This window comes from Leptodactylus fuscus, chromosome 5, assembly GCF_031893055.1.
Source record: "Leptodactylus fuscus isolate aLepFus1 chromosome 5, aLepFus1.hap2, whole genome shotgun sequence".
Lineage (NCBI taxonomy): Eukaryota > Metazoa > Chordata > Amphibia > Anura > Leptodactylidae > Leptodactylus > Leptodactylus fuscus.
In genome coordinates this window covers 215474019-215497199 of record NC_134269.1, presented here as the reverse complement: position 1 = coordinate 215497199, position 23181 = coordinate 215474019, and the positions used below count along the sequence as shown (strand labels likewise).

The 23181-nt window shown below is 37.6% G+C and overlaps 1 protein-coding gene across 19 annotated transcripts in view; it reads left to right on the top strand.

The window, feature by feature from the left end:
* Positions 1-23181, top strand: part of LOC142204076 (protocadherin gamma-B1-like) — a 225754-nt gene that overhangs the window by 175918 nt on the left and 26655 nt on the right. Inside the window, exon 1 of one of the 19 annotated variants that reach the window (XM_075275295.1) lies at positions 269-2962. The exons of 16 other annotated variants lie outside the window; for them this stretch is intronic. In XM_075275295.1, coding sequence (XP_075131396.1) covers positions 542-2962 — 2421 coding nt within the window. In that variant the 5' untranslated portion in view covers positions 269-541. Of the gene's footprint in view, positions 1-268; positions 2963-5912; positions 8508-13265; positions 15955-23181 lie in introns of those variants that run through there. 2 more of the 19 variants (XM_075275298.1, XM_075275304.1) reach the window with 2 other exon arrangements.

The following is a 23181-nucleotide window of genomic DNA, read 5'->3' as shown; positions in this document are numbered from 1 at the left end:
TAGAAAACTGAGTAAAGTTAAGCCAATACCAACAGTCATATTCTTAGGAGTGTCATAGTACCAAATCTAACCCTCTGCTACCAATTTATATTGCTATTTAGATTTTATTTTTATCTTTTAACCATTATTGTTATTATAAGATTCCATACATATTGTTATGGTAGATTTAGGCTTATCTTAAACTCAGTAACAGTATGCCCCTCTAAAATATCAAAATCTGCTACCATAAAATAGTTTCAGAAATGAATAAAACAGTTTTAAATTACTATACAAAAAATATTAAATGGAATATGCTAGGAATGACGGTGCAGTTCCCCATATACGCCTCAGAGCGCCGCTGTTCACCAATAAGGAAAATATTCTGCAAATCCAGAATCGCCTCCATGATGCAGACAGTGTTCAACTGCAAGAAGGAGTACACAGCATTTCAGACCAGGATGTGCCAGGGACAGGACTCATAAAGAAGAGGATTATTTTCTAATATTCATTCTATTGGATTATCATAAGGAATTATACCATTATATTTCTGAATAGAAGAAGGATGGCTGGATTACAACTGCAGGAAGGACAAGCAATACAAGGACTCAGATGGCAAGTAATATTTCCCTTCTTATTGTCCTGGCTGTGTCATTCAGTCTCTGGTCAGATTCATTATTCTATTAATGAAGAATTAAGAAAAGGCTCTATTGTGGGGAATGTAGCAAAGGATCTTCAACTAGATGTTAAGGATCTTACCAGAAGAAAACTAAGAATTGTATCTAAGATCTCTGAGAAATATTTCAGTATAAATCTGGATAATGGAGACCTCTACATTGCTGATAGAATAGACAGGGAGACATTGTGTGGAGCTGCAGCTGACTGTGTCCTTACATTTGATGTTGTGGTGGAAAATCCACTAAATGTCTTCAGTATAAAGATCAATATTCAGGATATAAATGACAATTCTCCGAAATTTATTCTTGACACAGTTAGGATAGAAATGAGTGAATCCACTTCTCAAGGAAGAAGATTTCTTTTACAAAATGCAGAAGATTTAGATGTGGGTGATAATTCTCAGATCAGCTACAGACTCAGTACAAACCAGTATTTTGGGCTAGAAGAGAAGGTCAGCACTGATGGCAGTGTATTTCCAGAGCTGATACTAGAGAAACCTCTAGACCGAGAGACACAAGACAAGCATGAGCTCATTCTAACAGCTTCTGATGGGGGAAATCCTCTGCAGACAGGCACTGCTCTAATAAATATCATCATCACTGACTTCAATGATAATTCTCCAGTATTTGCACAGGATGTATATAAAGTAAGTGTTAGGGAGAATATACCGGTGAATACAACAATTCTGCAGGTCAGTGCAAGTGATGAAGATGAAGGTGTCAATGCTCAGATCACTTACTCATTTCGAACCGCAGCAAATAACATTCTACAGACATTTAATATCGATCCCAAAAATGGGGAAATTAAAACAAAAGGACAATTAGATTATGAAGTGTCAAGGTTTTATGAAATTTCAGTGCAAGCAGAAGACGGAGGAGGTCTAGCTGCCAAAGCTAAGGTCTTAATTGAAATTGTAGATGAAAATGACAATGCTCCAGAGATATCCATAACCTCATCATCAGATCTTATTCCTGAGGATTCTGCCCCTGGATCTCTGGTGGCTCTGATTCAAGTTCAAGATCCAGACTCGGGAGATAATGGTGAGGTCCAATGTATAATAATAGGAGATTTACCATTTGAGTTAATATCATCAGCAAGTAATTTTTATAAAGTTGTTACAAAAAGTAATTTAGATAGAGAAAAGGTTTCATCCTACAACATCACAATACAAGCCTCTGACAAAGGTTCTCCAGAAATGACTTCTAGAAAAATTATTAGACTTGATGTATCAGATGTTAATGACAATGCCCCAGTGTTTGAGAAATCAGGTTATACTGCATTTATTCCAGAAAATAATTCACCAGGAGCTTCAATATTTAATATTCAAGCAAGGGATATGGATAGTGAAGAGAATGCTAAGATAACATATTCTATAATGTCTAGAAGTAATGAAGAAGATTCCCTGTCCTCCTACATCTCGATGAATCCAGTAACCGGGGTCATCTATGCTCAGAGGTCATTTGATTATGAGAAGCATCAAGAATTTATTATCCAGATCATTGCCAGAGACAATGGATCTCCATCTCTGAACAGCAGTACAACACTAAGAATAAGTATAGTAGACCAGAATGATAATTCACCAGTCATTCTGTACCCATCACCAGAGGCCGATAGCACATTTGAGATGGTTCCTTGGACCTCTGAACAAGGCTCTTTAGTATCTAAAGTGGTGGCAGTGGATGCTGACTCTGGACACAATGCCTGGTTGTCTTACTTTCTACAGTCTTCTGAACCATCACTTTTCACCATTGACCAGCACACGGGGGAGATCAGGACATTGCGTGCATTTCAAGAAAAAGACATCATGAAACATGGAATTTTGGTTCTAGTAAAGGACAATGGGATCTCATCCCGCTCAGCTTCAGTCACTATAAACATGGTGGTCGCTGATCATTTCCATCAGGTCCTTCCTGAGCTGAGCAGTCAGTCTAACAAGGAGGAATCTCAGTCCAACCTACAATTCTACTTGGTTATAGCCTTGGCATTGATTTCCTTCCTCTTCATGTTGACTGTGATTATTGCAGTTGTCTCCAAGTACAAGGAGTCCAAATCTTCTTCATTTGGATCCTTGAGTACAAGTCTATATCCACCGGTTGATCCAAGATATCTTTCACAATTCAATGCTGGAACATTACCTCTGCCATATTCCTATGATGTTTGTGTAACTCTGGACCCAAGTGAGCAGGAATTTGCTTTCCTTAAAGCTCAGCACAATGTTCCTGTGGACAGTCTAATAGATGCCGATGACTCCGGGATTGGAAATGAAACTTTAAAGAACTGTCCACCAGTAGAAAATCTCATGTCTCAGGTATGTTCCAGATCATACGTAACAAAGGATATTCACATCATACAATGTTCTAGAGCATCACATAAGGTATGATTGGGGGTTAAACTGAGGAGTCGCATTGCTTGGTAGTATTGCAATTGCTTTATATTGAGAATTAAATGGTGAATGTTTTACTCTTCAGCAAGTGTTGGCATATCCTAGAGATATACCTATTCTACTAGAATAAATACCTTTGTTGGCATATTACAGGCTAGTAGACATTACCATATCTTTATTTTACTGTATAGGAATTATAAAGTCTTTCGGGATGTATGGGGAAACTTATTTAAAAACATATGTTGTGATTTATTGAATATTTAATTACATAGTTTTTCGATGGAAAATATATTTATGGCCACCATTGGACAGTTTATAAATATATAAATAATGATAAAAATAATTATAATAGTTCATGTATTAGAATTACTGATATATGTATCCATCTAAGAGATAAAATATGGATTGGAAGATTCTATAATAGGGTTTCGACTGAAAGCAGTAAATCTGTGTTAGAATCGTGTGCTTTCTATGTATATCTTTAACAGCATTTGTCTCGAAAGGTCTTTCCGTAGATTTGGTGCATTTTATTCCGCATTCAATTCTAGAGTTATTTCTTAACTCTAGAGTTGACTTATTGTACTGCTTTTTGTTTTTGTCAAATATCGACGCTACCTGTAACAGAAACAACGAAGTGGAGAGATAATTGGTTAAAACAATTTGCTGCATCCTATGAAATCACATTCTTGGCTGTTTTTAACTAGTGATTTCTCCATTTTTGTTATAGCTAAAGCTGTAAGTATCTAGGTCCTCAATTATGTTTAAAAGGGGTAGTCTTCTCCTGCTGTTCTGTCGGGGCACCTTGTTGAATTTATTCTACAAGTGGATTTTTTGGTACTTTGATAGGCTACTGTGACCTTGACCGGCATCCTGCACTAGTTTACATGTTAAAGTTAGAAGATAAGGGGAACAGAGTGAAGAAGAAAGAAAAAAAAAACTTAAATTAAAATTATTTCCTAACTATTGATATAAACTGTGTTTATAAAGAAATCATATGCTCAATCCTAATCAATATGTGTAAAATGGTGTCTATAGAATGTACTGTACATATAGTGATACCTGCTACTATAGTGATGGTGTTGGAATCAGTGTAACTTTTTGTACTAAACAATATAAACAGGCAAAAATTTAAATTATGGATATTTAAAATTTTTTATATCAAGTTAAATACAGTATAATTTGGTAATTATTTGGGCCTGTCATCAATAGTGAAATATCTGTTTTAGTACCTACTTGTATTACTCGTGAAGTAAGAAATCAGAATGATCGTCTCTTATAACTCTGCATGGTAAGGTTCCTTTACCATGGACAACTGGGTGTTACCAATCCCCTAAATAAAGGGGTGTGTCACTATTGGACACCATCAGAAAGTGGACATTCCGAACTGGTAACGCTCAATTATAAAATCATTCATACATTTCTAATAGCAATATCCAAATGAATGACCCAAAGTAGGGTTCTTAAAAGGACCATCAACATTACAATGTAGTTATCTGATTAGGAAGATCCCATCAATCGTAAGAACAGGAGTTTTAGGGGGGCTTGAGGACCATGATTGGCTGTTTCTCTATGTCCCATGAATTTCAGTGTGCATTTTTTTTATGTAGATTGTGAGTCCCATATAGGGATCACAATGTACATTTTTTTTCCTATCAGTATGTCTTTGTAGAATGGGAGGAAATCCACACAAACACGGGGAGAACACACAAACTCCTTGCAGATGTTGTTCATGGCGGGATTTCAACCCAGGACTCCAGCCCTGCAAGGCTACAGTGCTAACCACTGAGCCACCATGTTGCCCCTTTTCAGTGTGCATGTTTGACAGTTGAGTCACATCCTTAGAACAGGTGATATAAGTCAATTGTAGAAAAAATTCCTTCAAATCTTAATTTAGCCAAAGTTAGAAAAGAAGATCCAGATACATTTCACTTGTACTGTTCTCTTTTTGAAGTCACTATTTAGTGTTTTAAATCTAAGTTAGATACTGAATATTAGAATATTCCTATCACTATTATTTCTTCGGCAGAAAATTTTTGAAAATTTCTAAACATATTTTTTATTTTTTAAAGTCAACTCCATCACAATGTTTGCTAATCTGCAAAACTATCTGAGTTTTTAGAAAGAAACAGATTTGTAGAAACCTTGCCGGAAACACAGATGACAATTTTCTTTGTACTCTTTATGGTGACTGGGTTACAAAAAGTTGAGGTTGGCCAAAGTGCTGAGATTAGCAGTGGGTCCAGATCTCCCATTGTAGATTGGGAATATGATTGGATTGATAGGATTGTGATCTTATTGTACACACACAGGATAACAAGTACACTGAGACTGATTTGGGAAGTGATTTAAATTTGTACGGTATCTTTATAAGAAAAAGGAGCATGAAGCTTTATAAAAATCAAAATAATGGATTCTAAAAAATTGAGGCCTATTGAACATACAAAAAGTAAACCATTAAAATATTTGAAAAATCCTCATGTATACTAAAAAAGTTTTACATGACTTTTAGAAAATGTAGAAAATGACTTCAGTCTTCGTTTCATAATTTTGCCATCGATCACGAAAGAATGCAATGAATATTATGCTAAATTTATTATGGTATTACAGTTTTGGATAAATCACAAAATTAAACAAAACATAAGGTCCAGAACTATAATCATCTTACCTCTCGTTTATCCACCATTTAATGGAGATAGATTTATAACTAAACATATGGATTGAAATGGTAAAATTTTAACTAATTTCATTAGTTTATAAATGTATACTGTATGTACACATAGAAAATAATGCCTGTTGGAACCAAAATTATCAATGTTGTAGTACCCCATATATGCCTCAGAGCGCCGCTGTTCACCAATAAGGAAAATATTCTGCAAATCCAGAATTGCCTCCATGATGCAGACAGTGTTCAACTGCAACAAGGAATACACAGCATTTCAGTCCTGGCTGTACTGGATATAGGACTCATAAAGAAGAGGATTGTTTTTGCTTCTAATTCTACTGGATTATATCAAGGAATTATACAATTATATTTCTGGATCGAAGAAGGATGGCTGGATTACAACTGCAGAAAGGACAAGCAATACAAGGACTCAGATGGCAAGTAATATTTCCCTTCTTATTGTCCTGGCTGTGTCATTCAGTCTCTGGGCAGGTTCATTATTCTATTAAGGAAGAATTAAGAAAAGGCTCTATTGTGGGGAATGTAGCAAAGGATCTTCAATTAGATGTTAAGAATCTCTCCAGAAGGAAACTTCGTATTGTGTCTGATATGTCTGAGAAATATTTTAATATAAATCTGGATGATGGAAACCTCTACATTGCTGATAGGATAGACAGGGAGACGTTGTGTAGAACTGCAGCTGACTGTGTCCTTACATTTGATGTTGTGGTGGAAAATCCACTAAATGTCTTCAGTGTTAAGATTGATATTCAGGATATAAATGACAATCCTCCGAAATTTATTCCTGATGCAGTTAGAATAGAATTGAGTGAATCTACATCTCCAGGAAGAAGATTTATTTTACAAAATGCAGAAGATCTGGATTTAGGTATTAATTCTCACATCAGCTACAGACTCAGTACAAACCAGTATTTTGTGCTAGAAGAGAAGGTCAGCACTGATGGCAGTGTATTTCCAGAGCTGATACTAGAGAAACCTCTAGACCGAGAGACACAAGACAAGCATGAGCTCATTCTAACAGCTTCTGATGGGGGAAATCCTGTACAGACAGGCACTGCTCTAATAAATATCATCATCAATGATATCAATGATAATTCTCCAGTATTTACACAGGATGTATATAAAGTAAGTGTTAGAGAGAATATACCGGTGAATACAACAATTCTGCAGGTCAGTGCAAGTGATAAAGATGAAGGAATCAATGCACAAATTACTTATTCATTTAGTACCACAGCAAGTCACATTCTTCAGACTTTTACTCTTAATTCCAGAACAGGAGAGATTACAACAAAAGGACAATTAGATTATGAAGTGTCAAGATTTCATGAAATTTCAGTACAAGCACAAGACGGAGGAGGTCTAGCAGCAAAAGCCAAAGTTTTAATAGAAATAACAGATGAAAATGACAATGCTCCAGAGATATCCATAACCTCATCATCAGATCTTATTCCTGAGGATTCTGCCCCAGGATCTGTGGTGGCTCTGATCAAAGTTCATGATCCAGACTCAGGAGATAATGGTGAAGTCCAATGTATAATAATAGGAGATTTACCATTTGAGTTATTATCATCAGCAAGTAATTTTTATAAAATTGTTACAAAAAATAGTCTAGATAGAGAAAAAATATCATCCTATACCATCACAATACAAGCTTCTGACAAAGGTTCTCCAGAAAAGACTTCTAGAAAAGTTATTAGACTTGATGTATCAGATGTTAACGACAATGCGCCAGTGTTTGAGAAATCAGGTTATACTGCATTTATACCAGAAAATAATTCGCCAGGAGCTTCAATATTTAGTATTCAAGCCAGAGATATGGATAGTGAAGACAATGCTAAGATAACATATTCTATAATGTCTAGAAGTAATGAAGAAGATTCCCTGTCCTCCTACATCTCCATGAATCCAGTAACCGGGGTCATCTATGCTCAGAGGTCATTTGATTATGAGAAGCATCGAGAATTTATTATCCATATCATTGCCAGAGACAATGGATCTCCATCTCTGAACAGCAGTACAACACTAAGGATAAGTATAGTAGACCAGAATGATAATTCACCGGTCATTCTGTACCCATCTCCAGATGATAGCACAACATTTGAGATGGTTCCTTGGACCTCTGAACAAGGCTCCTTAGTATCTAAAGTGGTGGCAGTGGACGCTGACTCTGGACACAATGCCTGGTTGTCTTACTTTCTACAATCTTCAGAACCATCACTCTTCTCCATTGACCAGCACACGGGGGAGATCAGGACATCTCGTGCATTTCAAGAAAAAGACATAATGAAACATGGAATTGTGGTTCTAGTAAAGGACAATGGGATCCCATCCTGCTCAGCTTCAGTCACTATAAACATGGTGGTCGCTGATCATTTCCATCAGGTCCTTCCTGAGCTGAGCAGTCAGTCTAACAAGGAGGAATCTCAGTCCAATCTACAATTCTACTTGGTCATAGCCTTGGCATTGATTTCCTTTCTCTTCATGTTGACTGTGATTATTGCAGTTGTCTCCAAGTATAAAGAGTCCAAATCTTCTTCATTTGGATCCTTGAGTACAAGTCTATATCCTCCGATGGATCCAAGATATCTTTCACAATTCAACACTGGAACATTACCTCTGCCATATTCCTATGATGTTTGTGTAACTCTGGACCCAAGTGAGCAGGAATTTGCTTTCCTTAAAGCTCAGCACAATGTTCCTGTGGACAGTCTAATAGATGCCGATGACTCCGGGATTGGGAATGAAACTTTAAAGAACTGTCCACCCATAGAAAACCTGATATCTCAGGTATGTGAATAATAGTTGATATATTGATATTTTTCTGAGCAGCGTAAATCGCGCATTTATGTTATTAAATGATATCACTATTATTACTTCTATAGAGGATTGTACAGTATATATAAGGACTCGGCTTTGCACAGGTATATTTTATTTTTTATTTTTGTAGTGTCCCCATAAGAATTGGCACTGGTCTATTTTGTGTGGTTTAAATATGTTTCGATTCATAAGATCGCTGACATCCACTATAGTAGTCCAGTATAGGTATAGTCTATTTATGGCTGTGTTGTTATATAAACCGGGTAGATGAAAAGTGAAGTTATATTGCTTGATACATGTCATACGACTGAATATTTAAGGACTGGTGAACTGCTATTGACAGGTCATAAATAGCTTGGTTGCTATGGAAATCTGGTTAAAGGTTTGTGTATGTCAAGACTGAAGAATCTGCACGTTTCTATTAGTCCATAAGCATCATGTGATCATGTGTATCTCAGTTTGGATATCAGTGAAATACCTGCAATTGGTTCTTGTGAAAACCTGGAGTAAATCTGTGTGTATGTGACCTTGTGTAATAGTGTCATCCACAGTGCCCTGCCCCTTTAAAGCTGGCCTACAGCAGTGAAGAAAAATGGTTGGGTTGGAAATCTGGAATAAAGCTGTGTGCATGTGGAGACTAAGCGCGTGCAAGCTTCTATTGGCTGATAAGGGACATGTGACCATGTGTATGGCAGTTAGAATACGAGTGGAAGACTTGCAGGTTTCTATTGACTAATGCAGGTCATTTTAGGGGAATACTGCATCTCAGGGACAGTACATCCTAGAGAGCTGAGACCCGTTCTAAAACTTTCCCAGACACATGATGTAACTGTGTGCCAAATTTGGTGAAGGGTTTCATCATGTATTGCAATTAACAGATATATATTTCTTCTTTTTTTTCAATATTTAGAAAAATGTGAAATATTCACTATTAAAGGGGTTGTCCCATCACAAGGATCCTGTGTATACTGCTAGTTTATGCGGATTTAAGACTTTTCCTAAATACATTGCTTTATCAAAACTGATTTGTTTGGCCGCTATCTGAGATTATTCACTTCATTGTTTACACCGCGTTTCCATAACCACGGACCAGGGATGGTCTTATCTCTCCGCCCAGGAGGGGAGGGGGAGCTGAGTTCTCGGGACTCAGCTTGTATGTCCATCAATCACATTTTTTATGTAGTTTATGATGCATTTTTTTTACATGGTTTGCAAAAACTGCAAATGTTTTTTTAAAAGGGAAGTTTCCAGATCTATACAGTGTGCTGGAGTTAAAAAATCGCTGCAAAAACCACTATGAAAACCGACAAAAAGCGCATTATGTAAAAAAAATAATAATAATAAAATAACGCATTAAAAAAAGTTTCCTAAACCCTGAAGCAGATTTTTTCAGACTGCAAAAAAAATGTGAAATGTGAACATACCTTAAGGGTACGCAGTTATCATCGCAGTTTTTGCCGTGGTTTTTCTCTCCAATTTTTGCCGCATTTTTTTGCTCCAGCACACTGTATGGACCTGTAAACTACTCTTTAAAAAAGACTAGCAGTTTTTGGAATGGTTTTTGCAAAAAACATCTTTAAAAAGCACATCAAAAACAGTATAAAAAATGTGTCGCATTTTTTCGCCTCCCATTGATTTTGATGGGTTTTTCAAGGCGGAATCTCCTGAAGATAGGTCACGATGCGCTTGGTTTTTATCTTTAGCTGAAAAAAATCATCTAGAGGGAAAAACTGCTACTGACTCCCATTAAAATGAATGGGAGGTGGGTTTTTAGGCGAATTCACCTTAAAATCAGCCTAATCAGTGTGAACATACACTAACAGCGCATACACTGTTCACAGGCACCCATTGCAGGACAGGAGGGGATTTAGGAGTCTGAGGGGAGTTCTGGTGAGTTCAGGGTTTACTATGTGTAATGTCCTCCTTGATGTCATGTCCTCCAGTGAGCAGAACTCTCTGCCCTGAAGGATATTCCCATGTACAGAATAATCTAGATATCCAGCGTCCGCCATTAGCTTGCTTGGCTCACTATTATAGTAGTCTAGCTCATTGTACTTCAGTCTCTTCACTGCCTCAGGAAATACCTCATGTGGTGTATGGCAGAAACAAAATGGAGGAGGCTCAGTCTTGTCAGGCTAAGATGGTGGATGCTCTGTCTCTGTCAGTGTACCTCAGGATACAGTGATGACACCTTGCTCTCTGTCTCTCTCAGGTAAAATAAAGAGGTCTTTTTACTGTCTCTGTCTCTTTTTACTGTCTCTGTCACAGATTAGGTGAAGGAATTTCTTTCATTTTATCTCACATTTAATGGAGGATCCTCTCTCAGTCTCTCAGTGAACTTCACACAAACATGGAGAGGGATCTTTTGAAATATACTTTGTCTCTCAGGGTCACCTCAGGTGACATGGAGGCTGTGCTGACCATAGTAGAGTCTCTTTTACCTCACACAATCCCCCTGACAGGACTGACATTACAGTATTGTCTGCCCTCTTCTTCCTCAGCTCACTGTAGCTCCTCCCCCTGCCTGTCTGTGTTATATAAGGATGATGGGAGTTGTAGTTCAATGGTTGCTGAGGTATCTGAAGGATGGAGCAGGCACAGAAAGCTCCTGATCTGCCATAGACTGTTTTTTGGGGGATTTTACTCACATAAGGTTAAGTTTATGGACTGAAAATAGTTGTCCCCAACCCCTCTGTTAATCCTGCTATAGTCTGGTAGGTAGGTCCACAATGGGATGGATAGATAGATAGATAGATAGATAGATAGATAGTAAGGAGATAGATACATAGGAGATAGATAGATAGATAGGAGATAGATAGATAGATAGATAGATAGATAGATAGATAGATAGATAGATAGATAGATAGATAGGAGATAGATAGATAGTAAGTAGATAGATAGGAGATAGATACATAGGAGATAGATAGATAGATAGATAGATAGATAGATAGATAGGAGATGATAGATAGATAGATAGATAGATAGATAGATAGATAGATAGATAGATAGATAGATAGACAGAAGAGAGAGATAGGACATAGATAGATAGATAGATAAAGATATATACATGTATAATTATCATACAGTGTGAAGCAGATAAATCAAACAACACAATGGGGCAGATAAAGTAAAAAAAAAAATGTGCAAATTCAGGCCAAAAAAAAATAAATATACATGCGTTATGCCACATTTTATCCGTGTTTTAGTACTATTTAACAGTTTGGGCACCCTCTTCGGCATGTAGGCAGGGCTTCTTGAAAAGAGGGAGCATCTTAATAGACTAAACTGTGAGCTAGAACCAATTTTACGCCAAAATTCTGTGATAAGCTAAGCCAACATAAAGTGGTGTAAAGACTGGACAGTCTAAAACTGCTCCAGATTTACAAACAGGATCAGACACTTTAGAAAACCTGGTGCGGTTGGTACAGTTTTAGGTTATCTGCACCAAAGTTTTTGAGCCATTTGGAGGTAATAGGAGAACATACCCATCCCATACTATGCTATCCTTAAACAAGGCCACATTTTTTTATTTTAACCCTTAAGTACTATCATGGTGTCTATCATAATGATATGTGATAGTGGTGTATGATAGACACCGTGATAGTACTTAAGGGTTAAAACAGCAGTGGGTCTCTGTGCAAAAATATTCATTGTACCCTCACCATGTTGCCCTTAAATGGGGATCATATTATGCTTACAGACCCAAATTTCCAGGGAATTTTTTATTTTTTTTTATTAAAAAAAAAAAAACGACTGGAAATCTCTTTCCTATCTTTCAATGCTCCTTTTCAAGCAGATGTTTGGGTCCTGGCTGGTCTTTACTTCCTGGGGTCTCAGTACCTACAAGAAGTTCCAGAAACTGCTCAGCCAGTCGCTCAGGTGGATCGGCACTGTGGTTAACGATTGGATAAGCAGATATTATAGAGCATTTCCTATGTGTTACGGATATGGGCGGGTTCCTTCAAGTTTCGATGGTGTCCGCTATTTTTACATTCCGTTTTTCTATTCTTTTGGTCCTCCTATGGATCAGACGACTTTACCGCCTGACACAGGTGTGAACTTGGCCTAACCTTTTAATTACTCAATGAAAGTCATGGGCTATCGGAAATTCAGTGACATCACAATGAGTCCACTGAGGTGCACTTAGAATACGTCTTTCAACTTTATTGTATCTTATTGGACTGTTGCTTCTTTGTTGGATTTGATGTCCTGAATTTTAGGACTTGACTCTGACTCTGCAGAAGTTGGACTTTATACCAGTTTATACCAGTTACACAATGAGGGTTTCTTTACAAAATATTTACGATGTCAACTAATTCTGTTTTAAGATGTGTTCCAGTATATATACTATAGTGTTACATGGAACAAAAGGTAAATTTTGTAACAAGAATGCATCTTTTACATGTGTAGTTTCGACAGTAGTGTCTTGTATGATAATTTTTTGGATCAGACATTAGATTCAGTTCCAGAGTCACTATAGTGAGTGTAATATTACCTATAACCAAATTGGAACATAGAAATAGTCCTATATTGAGGTAGCAATCTGGGGATCTTTCCTTAGAATATTTGTGTTAGTGTTTTTGTATTAATATCTAATAATAAGTTAGGTTTTGGCCATATTCAACATCTATCATCTTATATTAAAGTTTATATTAAAATTATTTTAAGATTGTTATTTATTTGATATTGGTCAAAAATTTAAACGGTCTTGGGTAGAAATAAACCTAAGATACTGATGTTGCCGTGTACAGTATAAATACTTTAGTCACTGATGTTGTAGTTCCCCATATACGCCTCAGAGCGCCGCTGTTCACCAATAAGGAAAATATTCTGCAAATCCAGAATCACCTCCATGATGCAGACAGTGTTCAACTGCAAGAAGGAATACACAGCATTTCAGATTTGGATGTGCTGGATATAGGATTGATAAAGGATTCATTCCTCATTTTTTTGTTGGATTGCAAATATAAGAAGGAATTTTCCCATTGGATTTTTGGTGAGAAGAAGGATGGCTGGATTACAAGCAATACAAGGACTCAGATGGCAAGTAATATTTCCCTTCTTATTTTCCTGGCTGTGTCATTCAGTCTCTGGGCAGATTCATTATTCTATTAAGGAAGAATTAAGAAAAGGCTCTATTGTGGGGAATGTAGCAAAGGATCTTCAACTAGATGTTAAGGATCTCTCCAGAAGGAAATTACAGATTGTGTCTGGAGCCTCTGAGAAATATTTTACCATAAATCTGGATGATGGAAACCTCTACATTGCTGATAGGATAGACAGGGAGACATTGTGTAGAGCTGCAGCTGACTGTGTCCTTACATTTGATGTTTTAGTGGAAAATCCACTAAATGTCTTCAGTATAAAGATCGATATTCAGGATATAAATGACAATGCTCCGAAAATTGTCAATGACAGACTTAAAATAGAAATGAGTGAATCTACATCTCCAGGAAGAAGGTTTGTTTTACAGAAAGCAGAAGATCTAGATTTAGGTAGTAATTCTCAGATCAGCTACAGACTCAGTACAAACCAGTATTTTTCTCTTGGAGAGAAGGTCAGCACTGATGGCAGTGTATTTCCAGAGCTGATACTAGAGAAACCTCTAGACCGAGAGACACAAGACAAGCATGAGCTCATTCTAACAGCTTCTGATGGGGGAAATCCTGTACAGACAGGCACTGCCCTAATAAATATCATCATCAATGATATCAATGATAATTCTCCAGTATTTACACAGGATGTATATAAAGTAAGTGTTAGGGAGAATATACCAGTGAATACAACAATTCTGCAAGTCAGTGCAATTGATGAAGATGAAGGTATCAATGCACAGATCATTTATGCTATAAGTACCACGGTAGATAATATTCTTCAGGATTTCAGTATTGATTCTCAAAGTGGAGAAATAAGAACAAAGGGAAGTTTAGATTATGAAACCACAAAAAATTATGAAATTTCTGTCCAAGCCAAAGACGGAGGAGGTCTTGCTGCTCATGCTAAAATTTTAATAGAAATAACAGATGAAAATGACAATGCTCCAGAAATATCCATCACATCCTCATCAGGTCTTATTCCTGAGGATTCTGCCCCTGGATCTGTGGTGGCTCTGATCAAAGTTCATGATCCAGACTCAGGAGATAATGGTGAGGTCCAATGTATAATAATAGGAGATTTACCCTTTGAGTTAATATCATCAACAGGAAATTTTTATAAAGTTGTAACAAAAAGCAGTCTAGATAGAGAAAAGATTTCATCCTATAACATCACAATACAAGCCTCTGACAAAGGTTCTCCAGAAAAGACTTCTAGAAAAGTTATTAGACTTGATGTATCGGATGTTAATGACAATGCCCCAGTGTTTGAGAAATCAAGTTATACTGCATTTATACCTGAAAATAATTCACCAGGAGCTTCAATATTTAATATTCAAGCGAGAGATATGGACAGTGAAGACAATGCTAAGATAACATATTCTATAATGTCTAGAAGTAATGAAGAAGATTCCCTGTCCTCCTACATCTCCATGAATCCAGTAACCGGGATCATCTATGCTCAGAGGTCATTTGATTATGAGAAGCATCAAGAATTTATTATCCAGATCATTGCCAGAGACAATGGATCTCCATCTCTGAACAGCAGTACAACACTAAGAATAAGTATAGTAGATCAGAATGATAATTCACCAGTCATCCTGTACCCATCACCAGAGGCCGATAGCACAACATTTGAGATGGTTCCTTGGACCTCTGAACAAGGCTCTTTAGTATCTAAAGTGGTGGCAGTGGACGCTGACTCTGGACACAATGCCTGGTTGTCTTACTTTCTACAATCTTCAGAACCATCACTCTTCACTATTGACCAGCACACAGGGGAGATCAGGACATCACGAGCATTTCAAGAAAGAGACATCATGAAACATGGAATTGTGGTTCTAGTAAAGGACAATGGGATCCCATCCCGCTCAGCTTCAGTCACGATAAACATGGTGGTCGCTGATCATTTCCATCAGGTCCTTCCTGAGCTGAGCAGTCAGTCTAACAAGGAGGAATCTCAGTCCAACCTACAATTCTACTTGGTCATAGCCTTGGCTTTGATTTCCTTCCTCTTCATGTTGACTGTGATTATTGCAGTTGTCTCCAAGTATAAAGAGTCCAAATCTTCATCCTTTGGATCCTTGAGTACAAGTTTATATCCTCCTATTGATCCGAGATATCTTTCACAATTCAACGCTGGAACATTACCTCTGCCATATTCCTATGATGTTTGTGTAACTCTGGATCCAAGTGAGCAGGAATTTGCTTTCCTTAAAGCTCAGCACAATGTTCCTGTGGACAGTCTAATAGATGCCGATGACTCCGGGATTGGCAATGAAACTTTAAAGAACTGTCCACCCATAGAAAACCTGATATCTCAGGTATGTTTTCGTGATTTCTGTGAACGGTTGAACAATTTATCAGTATGCTGAAATGTTTTACCTGAACATCTTTATTTTATGAATTGGGGTTTTTTTGCATTTCATTGCTTCTTCTATAAATAATTTCTTTCATTTTCAGATTTACTTCACATTTTTGATGTGGCTTTTTTGGTTTGTAAGGTGTAGATATGGCCTTATGTATATAGTAGTAGATCTATTGATATTCTTCACATTGTTAATATGGTGGGGCTGATAAGGCATTATTTTACTACGATAAAGGATTATAGTTCTTGATAAATTCCTTCCTTTTTATCCACCAGTGTTTTAAACATTTTCCATATCTTCTTGGCTGCAAATTTTTTCCCAAAGAAATGGGGGAGAGCAGAATTACATGATGTCAACTGATTGGGACTATCGGGTCTACAATAAAGGTCTGTGAACAGATTCAGCTCAGTTTGTGTAAGATACTAAATATAAAAAGTTTATATACTGCAGGTTTATATACCTGTACACCCCACAGACTATAATGTGGTCCGACGGGTTTCCGCCCTAATAATGTGGAGAGAAAAGTCCTGCTTACAAGAAGTTTCTCTCCGCAGTTTTAAAGAAGAATGTAGAATGAAATTCCCAAACGCTTACTGAGGACAGATGTGAACCCAATCGTTAACTTTTTTGATTGTTGTTTCTTTCTTGGATTTAATGTCCTGAATTAGGGAAATGAGTCTGACCCCCTGAGGCCTTCGGCTTGTAAGTTTGGCTTTGAATGTGCTGTTCTAATTCTCTATTATATAGAATGATGGGTGTTCGTTTCTTTTCGGAATAATTAGATTGTTGATACATAAACCTATAAAAATTCATCCCATACAGTCGACCATTAAATAAATTTCGTCAAAATCGGTTATCTTGGATTTTTTACTTCGGCTGTAATCACTTGTGTATGGGCTAGGCTGAAAGATCTGTGTTTGAAAGATCTTGTGTTTCGTGGGCTTGTATTTTTTAAAATATGGGCTGATCAGAAACCCCATGGATCGAGGCAAACGTTCGTGTAACAAACTTTCGAAGGAACGTTCTTTGTTATTTGTTTGTTTGGAACAGTCATCTGTACGATTGACAAACATCCGTTACCGACAAGTGAGTGCAGTCTAAAATCTAATGTGCGTGGCCAACTTTAGTCTAGTTCAAGAAGTGTTACAATTCACATAAAATAGCATTAAATGGAATCAAATGTATATTTTGTAATCAGAATACAAATGTTACTTAAAGTAGTAGCGGTAATAATAGATCATCAAAGACATTAAAGGGTTACTATGATTTATTAAAATTTGTAGACAGGTAAAAAAAACATTTTTACAAACAGAAATAATTTTAAAAGTTATAACTTAGCAAAATTTTTGACTTACTAATATTTGCAAAAATACTTAAATTTACATTTTCTACAAATTTATATATGGTTATGTTCATGGGAAAACCCCTGTAATTTCAGTTCTGATTAAGCTGGAGGAACCAAGTATAGTATTTCCTATAAAGAAAGTGCAATTTGAAATTCGTTCCGTTTTAGGGGAACCATCTGGGGATCTTTTCTTACTAGTCATTCATCTTTACTACAAGAACTTTTGTATTTGTTTTCTTATTTTTATATCTAATAAGTAATTAGGCCTCATCCATATCCGTGACAAATCTCTTCATTATAACCCTGATTATATCTTGACGTTTAAGTGAGAAGTGTATTTTAATATTGTGTTATATTATACTTGTACACAAAATTTATTTAGTTTCTGATAGCACTGAAGTTAAGGCAGTGATGTTGTAGTACCCCATATACACCTCAGAGCGCCGCTGTTCACCAGTAAGGAAAATATTCTAAATATCTAGAATCACCTCCATGATGCAGATAGTGTTCAACTGCAAGAAGGAATACACAGCATTTCAGATTTGGATGTGCTGTATATAGGACTGATAACGCAGGATTCATTGCTACTTTTTGTTTTGGATTATAATTATAACAAGGAATTACACAATTATATTTCTGGAGAGAAGAAGGATGGCTGGATTACTACTGCAGGAAGGACAAGCAATACAAGGACTCAGATGGCAAGTAATATTTCCCTTCTTATTTTCCTGGCTGTGTCATTCAGTCTCTGGTCAGGTTCATTATTCTATTAATGAAGAATTAAGAAAAGGCTCTATTGTGGGGAATGTAGCAAAGGATCTTCAATTAGATGTTAAGGATCTCTCCAGAAGGAAATTACGCATTGTGTCTAAGATCCCTGAGAAATATTTCAGTATAAATCTGGATGATGGAAACCTCTACATTGCTGATAGGATAGACAGGGAGACATTGTGTGGAGCTGCAGCTGACTGTGTCCTTACATTTGATGCTGTGGTGGAAAATCCACTAAATGTCTTCAGTGTTAAGATTGATATTCAAGATATAAATGACAATCCTCCAAAATATCTCCATGAAAAGATTAGAATAGAAATGAGTGAACTCACCTCCCCCGGAATAAGGTTTCTTTTACAAAAAGCAGAAGATCAGGATCTAGGAATTAATTCTCAGATCAGTTACAGACTCAGTACAAACCAGTATTTTTCTCTTGGAGAGAAGGTCAGCACTGATGGCAGTGTATTTCCAGAGCTGATACTAGAGAAACCTCTAGACCGAGAGACACAAGACAAGCATGAGCTCATTCTAACAGCTTCTGATGGGGGAAATCCAGTACAGACAGGCACTGCCCTAATAAATATCATCATCACTGACTTCAATGATAATTCTCCAGTATTTACACAGGATGTATATAAAGTAAGTGTTAGGGAGAATATACCGGTGAATACAACAATTCTGCAGGTCAGTGCAAGTGATGAAGATGAAGGAGTCAATGCTCAGATCACTTACACTATTACTACCATGGCAGATAATATTCTTCAAACTTTCACTATTGATTCCCAAAGTGGAGAAATTAGAACAAAGAAAAGCTTAGATTATGAAACCACAAAATATTATGAAATTTCTGTCCAAGCACAAGATGGAGGAGGTCGAGCTGCTCATGCTAAAGTTTTAATCGAAATCACAGATGAAAATGACAATGCTCCAGAAATATCCATAACCTCATCATCAGATTTTATTCCTGAGGATTCTGCCCTTGGGACTGTGGTGGCTCTAATTCAAGTCCATGATCGTGACTCAGGAGATAATGGTGAGGTCCAATGTAAAATAATAGGAGATTTACCATTTGAATTAATATCATCATCAAGTGATTTTTATAAAGTTCTTACAAAAAGTAATCTAGATAGAGAAAAGGTTTCATCCTACAACATCACAATACAAGCCTCTGACAAAGGTTCTCCAGAAAAGACTTCTAGAAAAATTATTAGACTTGATGTATCAGATGTTAATGACAATGCCCCAGTGTTTGAGAAATCAGGTTATACTGCATTTATACCAGAAAATAATCCACCAGGAGCTTCAATATTTAATATTCAAGCCAGAGATATGGACAGTGAAGACAATGCTAAGATAACATATTCTATAATGTCTAGAAGTAATGAAGAAGATTCCCTATCCTCCTACATCTCCATGAATCCAGTAACCGGGGTCATCTATGCTCAGAGGTCATTTGATTATGAGAAGCATCGAGAATTTATTATCCAGATCATTGCCAGAGACAATGGATCTCCATCTCTGAACAGCAGTACGACACTAAGGATAAGTATAGTAGACCAGAATGATAATTCACCAGTCATTCTGTACCCATCACCAGATGATAGCACAACATTTGAGATGGTTCCTTGGACCTCTGAACTAGGCTCTTTAGTATCTAAAGTGGTGGCAGTGGACGCTGACTCTGGACACAATGCCTGGTTGTCTTACTTTCTACAATCTTCAGAACCATCACTCTTCACCATTGACCAGCACACAGGGGAGATCAGGACATCTCGTGCATTTCAAGAAAAAGACATCATGAAACATGGAATTGTGGTTCTAGTAAAGGACAATGGGATCCCACCCCGCTCAGCTTCAGTTACTATAAACATGGTGGTCGCTGATCATTTCCATCAGGTCCTTCCTGAGCTGAGCAGTCAGTCTAACAAGGAGGAATCTCAGTCCAACCTACAATTCTACTTGGTCATAGCCTTGGCATTGATTTCCTTCCTCTTCATGTTGACTGTGATTATTGCAGTTGTCTCCAAGTACAAGGAGTCAAAATCTTCATCCTTTGGATCCTTGAGTACAAGTCTATATCCTCCAATGGATCCAAGATATCTTTCACAATTCAACGCTGGAACATTACCTCTGCCATATTCCTATGATGTGTGTGTAACTCTGGACCGAAGTGAGCAGGAATTTGCTTTCCTTAAAGCTCAGCACAATGTTCCTGTGGACAGTCTAATAGATGCCGATGACTCCGGGATTGGGAACGAAAGAAATAGCGAGAATTGTGTGGCACAGGTAGGTATCTACTACATTATGTAAATTAATTTCTTCGTTGTGAATAATTAGGAATAGCAATGACCCTTTTTTTTCATACATCAACATACAAGTGAATATTTACCCAATAAGCAACCCCAAAAAGTTGAATAGGAGTCTGATATGAAATTACTTCCTGGTTATGTGATGTCACATGATGCTTTTTAGAGCTGCTGAGTGACTGAGAAAGATCATGTGACTTTATTTTCAGCTTCCACCAGTTTGGTCCTGACATTTTTGGTCCTGTATTCAGACTGGTTCTTGGAGAATTATGGTTTCTTCCTTATATGCGTCCATACACACTATTCATGTTCCATTTCTGCTTGATGGTTGACTCATGATGAACACTATCACCATGGGGAATATTTAAGAAAATCTATCTGTTGCCCATAACATCCAAACCCTTCACAGCTTCCATTTCTTATAAGATTCTCGTAAAACAAAAGCTTTGCTGTCATTGGTTGTTGTGGGTAACACTTTCTATTTTAGACCGTTTTCATTCCTTTGTTACTTTTCTACCATCTGTTGAAATTTTTTTTGTGGTACCATTTATTATATTCTTTTGATATGGTGTGTTCCAATGTACCAGGGTTTTCATTAAAGAACTTGTTCAGGATTTTGGTATTACATGGCCTAAAATAGGAGCTGAAATGCATCAGCATCACTATGCCACAGACCATGGAGCCAACTACTTCCGGCCCCATATTGTGCATAGTACGGACGTCGGTCCAACACTTGGGCTCCCCCACCGATCAGCTGTTTAAAGAGGCTGCAGCATTATGTTGAGCGCTGCTACTTTTTCACTACTTTGTACATAGCCATTCATTTGTACAGTGGCTCTGCTTGGTATCACAGCTCAGCCCATTCACTTAAAAGGTACTGAGCTGTGAATAGTCCTCGTGACTGATGACTATGACATCACATGGAAGCCATTTCAAACAGGTGATTCTCAGGGGTCCTGGATGTCGTAGCCCAAATAATGTTCAAGTAAATAGGTCATCATTCCAGAAAATTCCTTTAAGAACCTTTAATATGGGTGCATGAACAAATTTTTATAAAACCTTAAAATCTGCATATTCTCACCTGTGGATTTGGAGTTGACAATATGCAAACTGTATAGGGACTGGACAATATGGTTTGTATCAAGGAGTATAAAAGCTCCATTAAACAAGCGCCGACTTCTTATCATGCGTAATATCACAGCATTCGTCAGTCTGATGCACGGCAAGTTGTTATCTTTATTATTTCATTGAAAAAGTAATGTTTAAGTTGTCATGTAGATGTAATGACAGAGCAACATTACAATCTTGACATTTTGGTCATGAGAACAAAGCCTGAGGCTTTTTCTCAGAGATTGAGGAGCAGGTGCGGGATAAACATCTAAAGCGTTGTATTTCTTCTACGTCTATCTGACAACTTATATATAACTCTATGTACTAAAATTATAATGATATGAACGTATTGAGCATTGAATTAGAGAATTCTGTGAATTCTTCTACAATTAGATATGGGATATTTTCCTTCATCTAGCATCTCCGCTACCATCCTGGGCTCAGCTCGCTGTCCCGATGATTACACATTTTGCCATGGAGAGGCATCACTCTGTGCAGAGGACTCTTAGGTGTTTATAGGACTCATAGATGGCATGAGTTTGTGTGGACAAAAAGCTTGTAATAACTTTGTATAGGATGGGAAGTGGAATCAATATGAACCCAGTAAAGGCTCATAATAACCAATATGAAGAAGGCAACCAGATTTGGAACGCCTTAGTTCCTTCATACCATCTGCAGGGCTGGGGTGATATGCTGGTTTTTGGTCACAATACCCCATTAATCTGTGGAGCTGGATTGACTTGCTGGGTTCTGGTGACTCTAATCTATCTATTTGTGGGGCTGGTGTGATATGCTGGATACTAGTGACCATAACCTATCTATCTGCAGGCCTAAAGTGATATGTCGGTTCTGGTGATAATAACCTATCTGTGGGGCTGGGGTGATATACTGGATACTAGTGACAATAACCTATCTATCTGGGTAATATGCTGGTTCTGGCAACACTAACCTATCTATCTGCAGGGCTTGGGTGATATGCTGGTTCTAGTGACACTAACCTATCTATCTGCAGGGCTGGGGTGATATGCTGGGTCTGGTGACAGTAATTTATCTATCTGCAGGACTGGTGGGATATACTGGTTCTTGTGACACTAACCTATCTATCTGCAGGGGTGGGGTGATATGCTGGCGTCTGGTGACAATAACCTATCTATCTGCAGGGCTGGGGTGATATGCTGGTTCTGGTGACACTAACCTATCTATCTGCAGGGCTGGGGTGATATCCTGGGTCTGGTGACAGTAACCTATCTATCTGCAGGACTGGGGTGATATGCTGGATCTGGTGACAGTAACCTATCTATCTGCAGGGCTGGGGTGATATGCTGGTTCTAGTGACACTAACCTATCTATCTGCAGGGCTGGGGTGATATGCTGGTTCTGGTGATACTAACCTATCTATCTGCAGGGATGGGGTGATATGCTGGTTCTGGTGACAGTAACCTATCTATCTGCAGGGATGGGGTGATATGCTGGTTCTGGTGACAGTAACCTATCTATCTGTTGGGCTGGGGTGATATGCTGGGTCTGGTGACAGTAACCTATCTATCTGCAGGGCTGGGGTGATATGCTGGTTCTGGTGACAGTAACCTATCTATCTGCAGGGCTGGGGTGATATGCTGGTTCTGGTGACAGTAACCTATCTATCTGCAG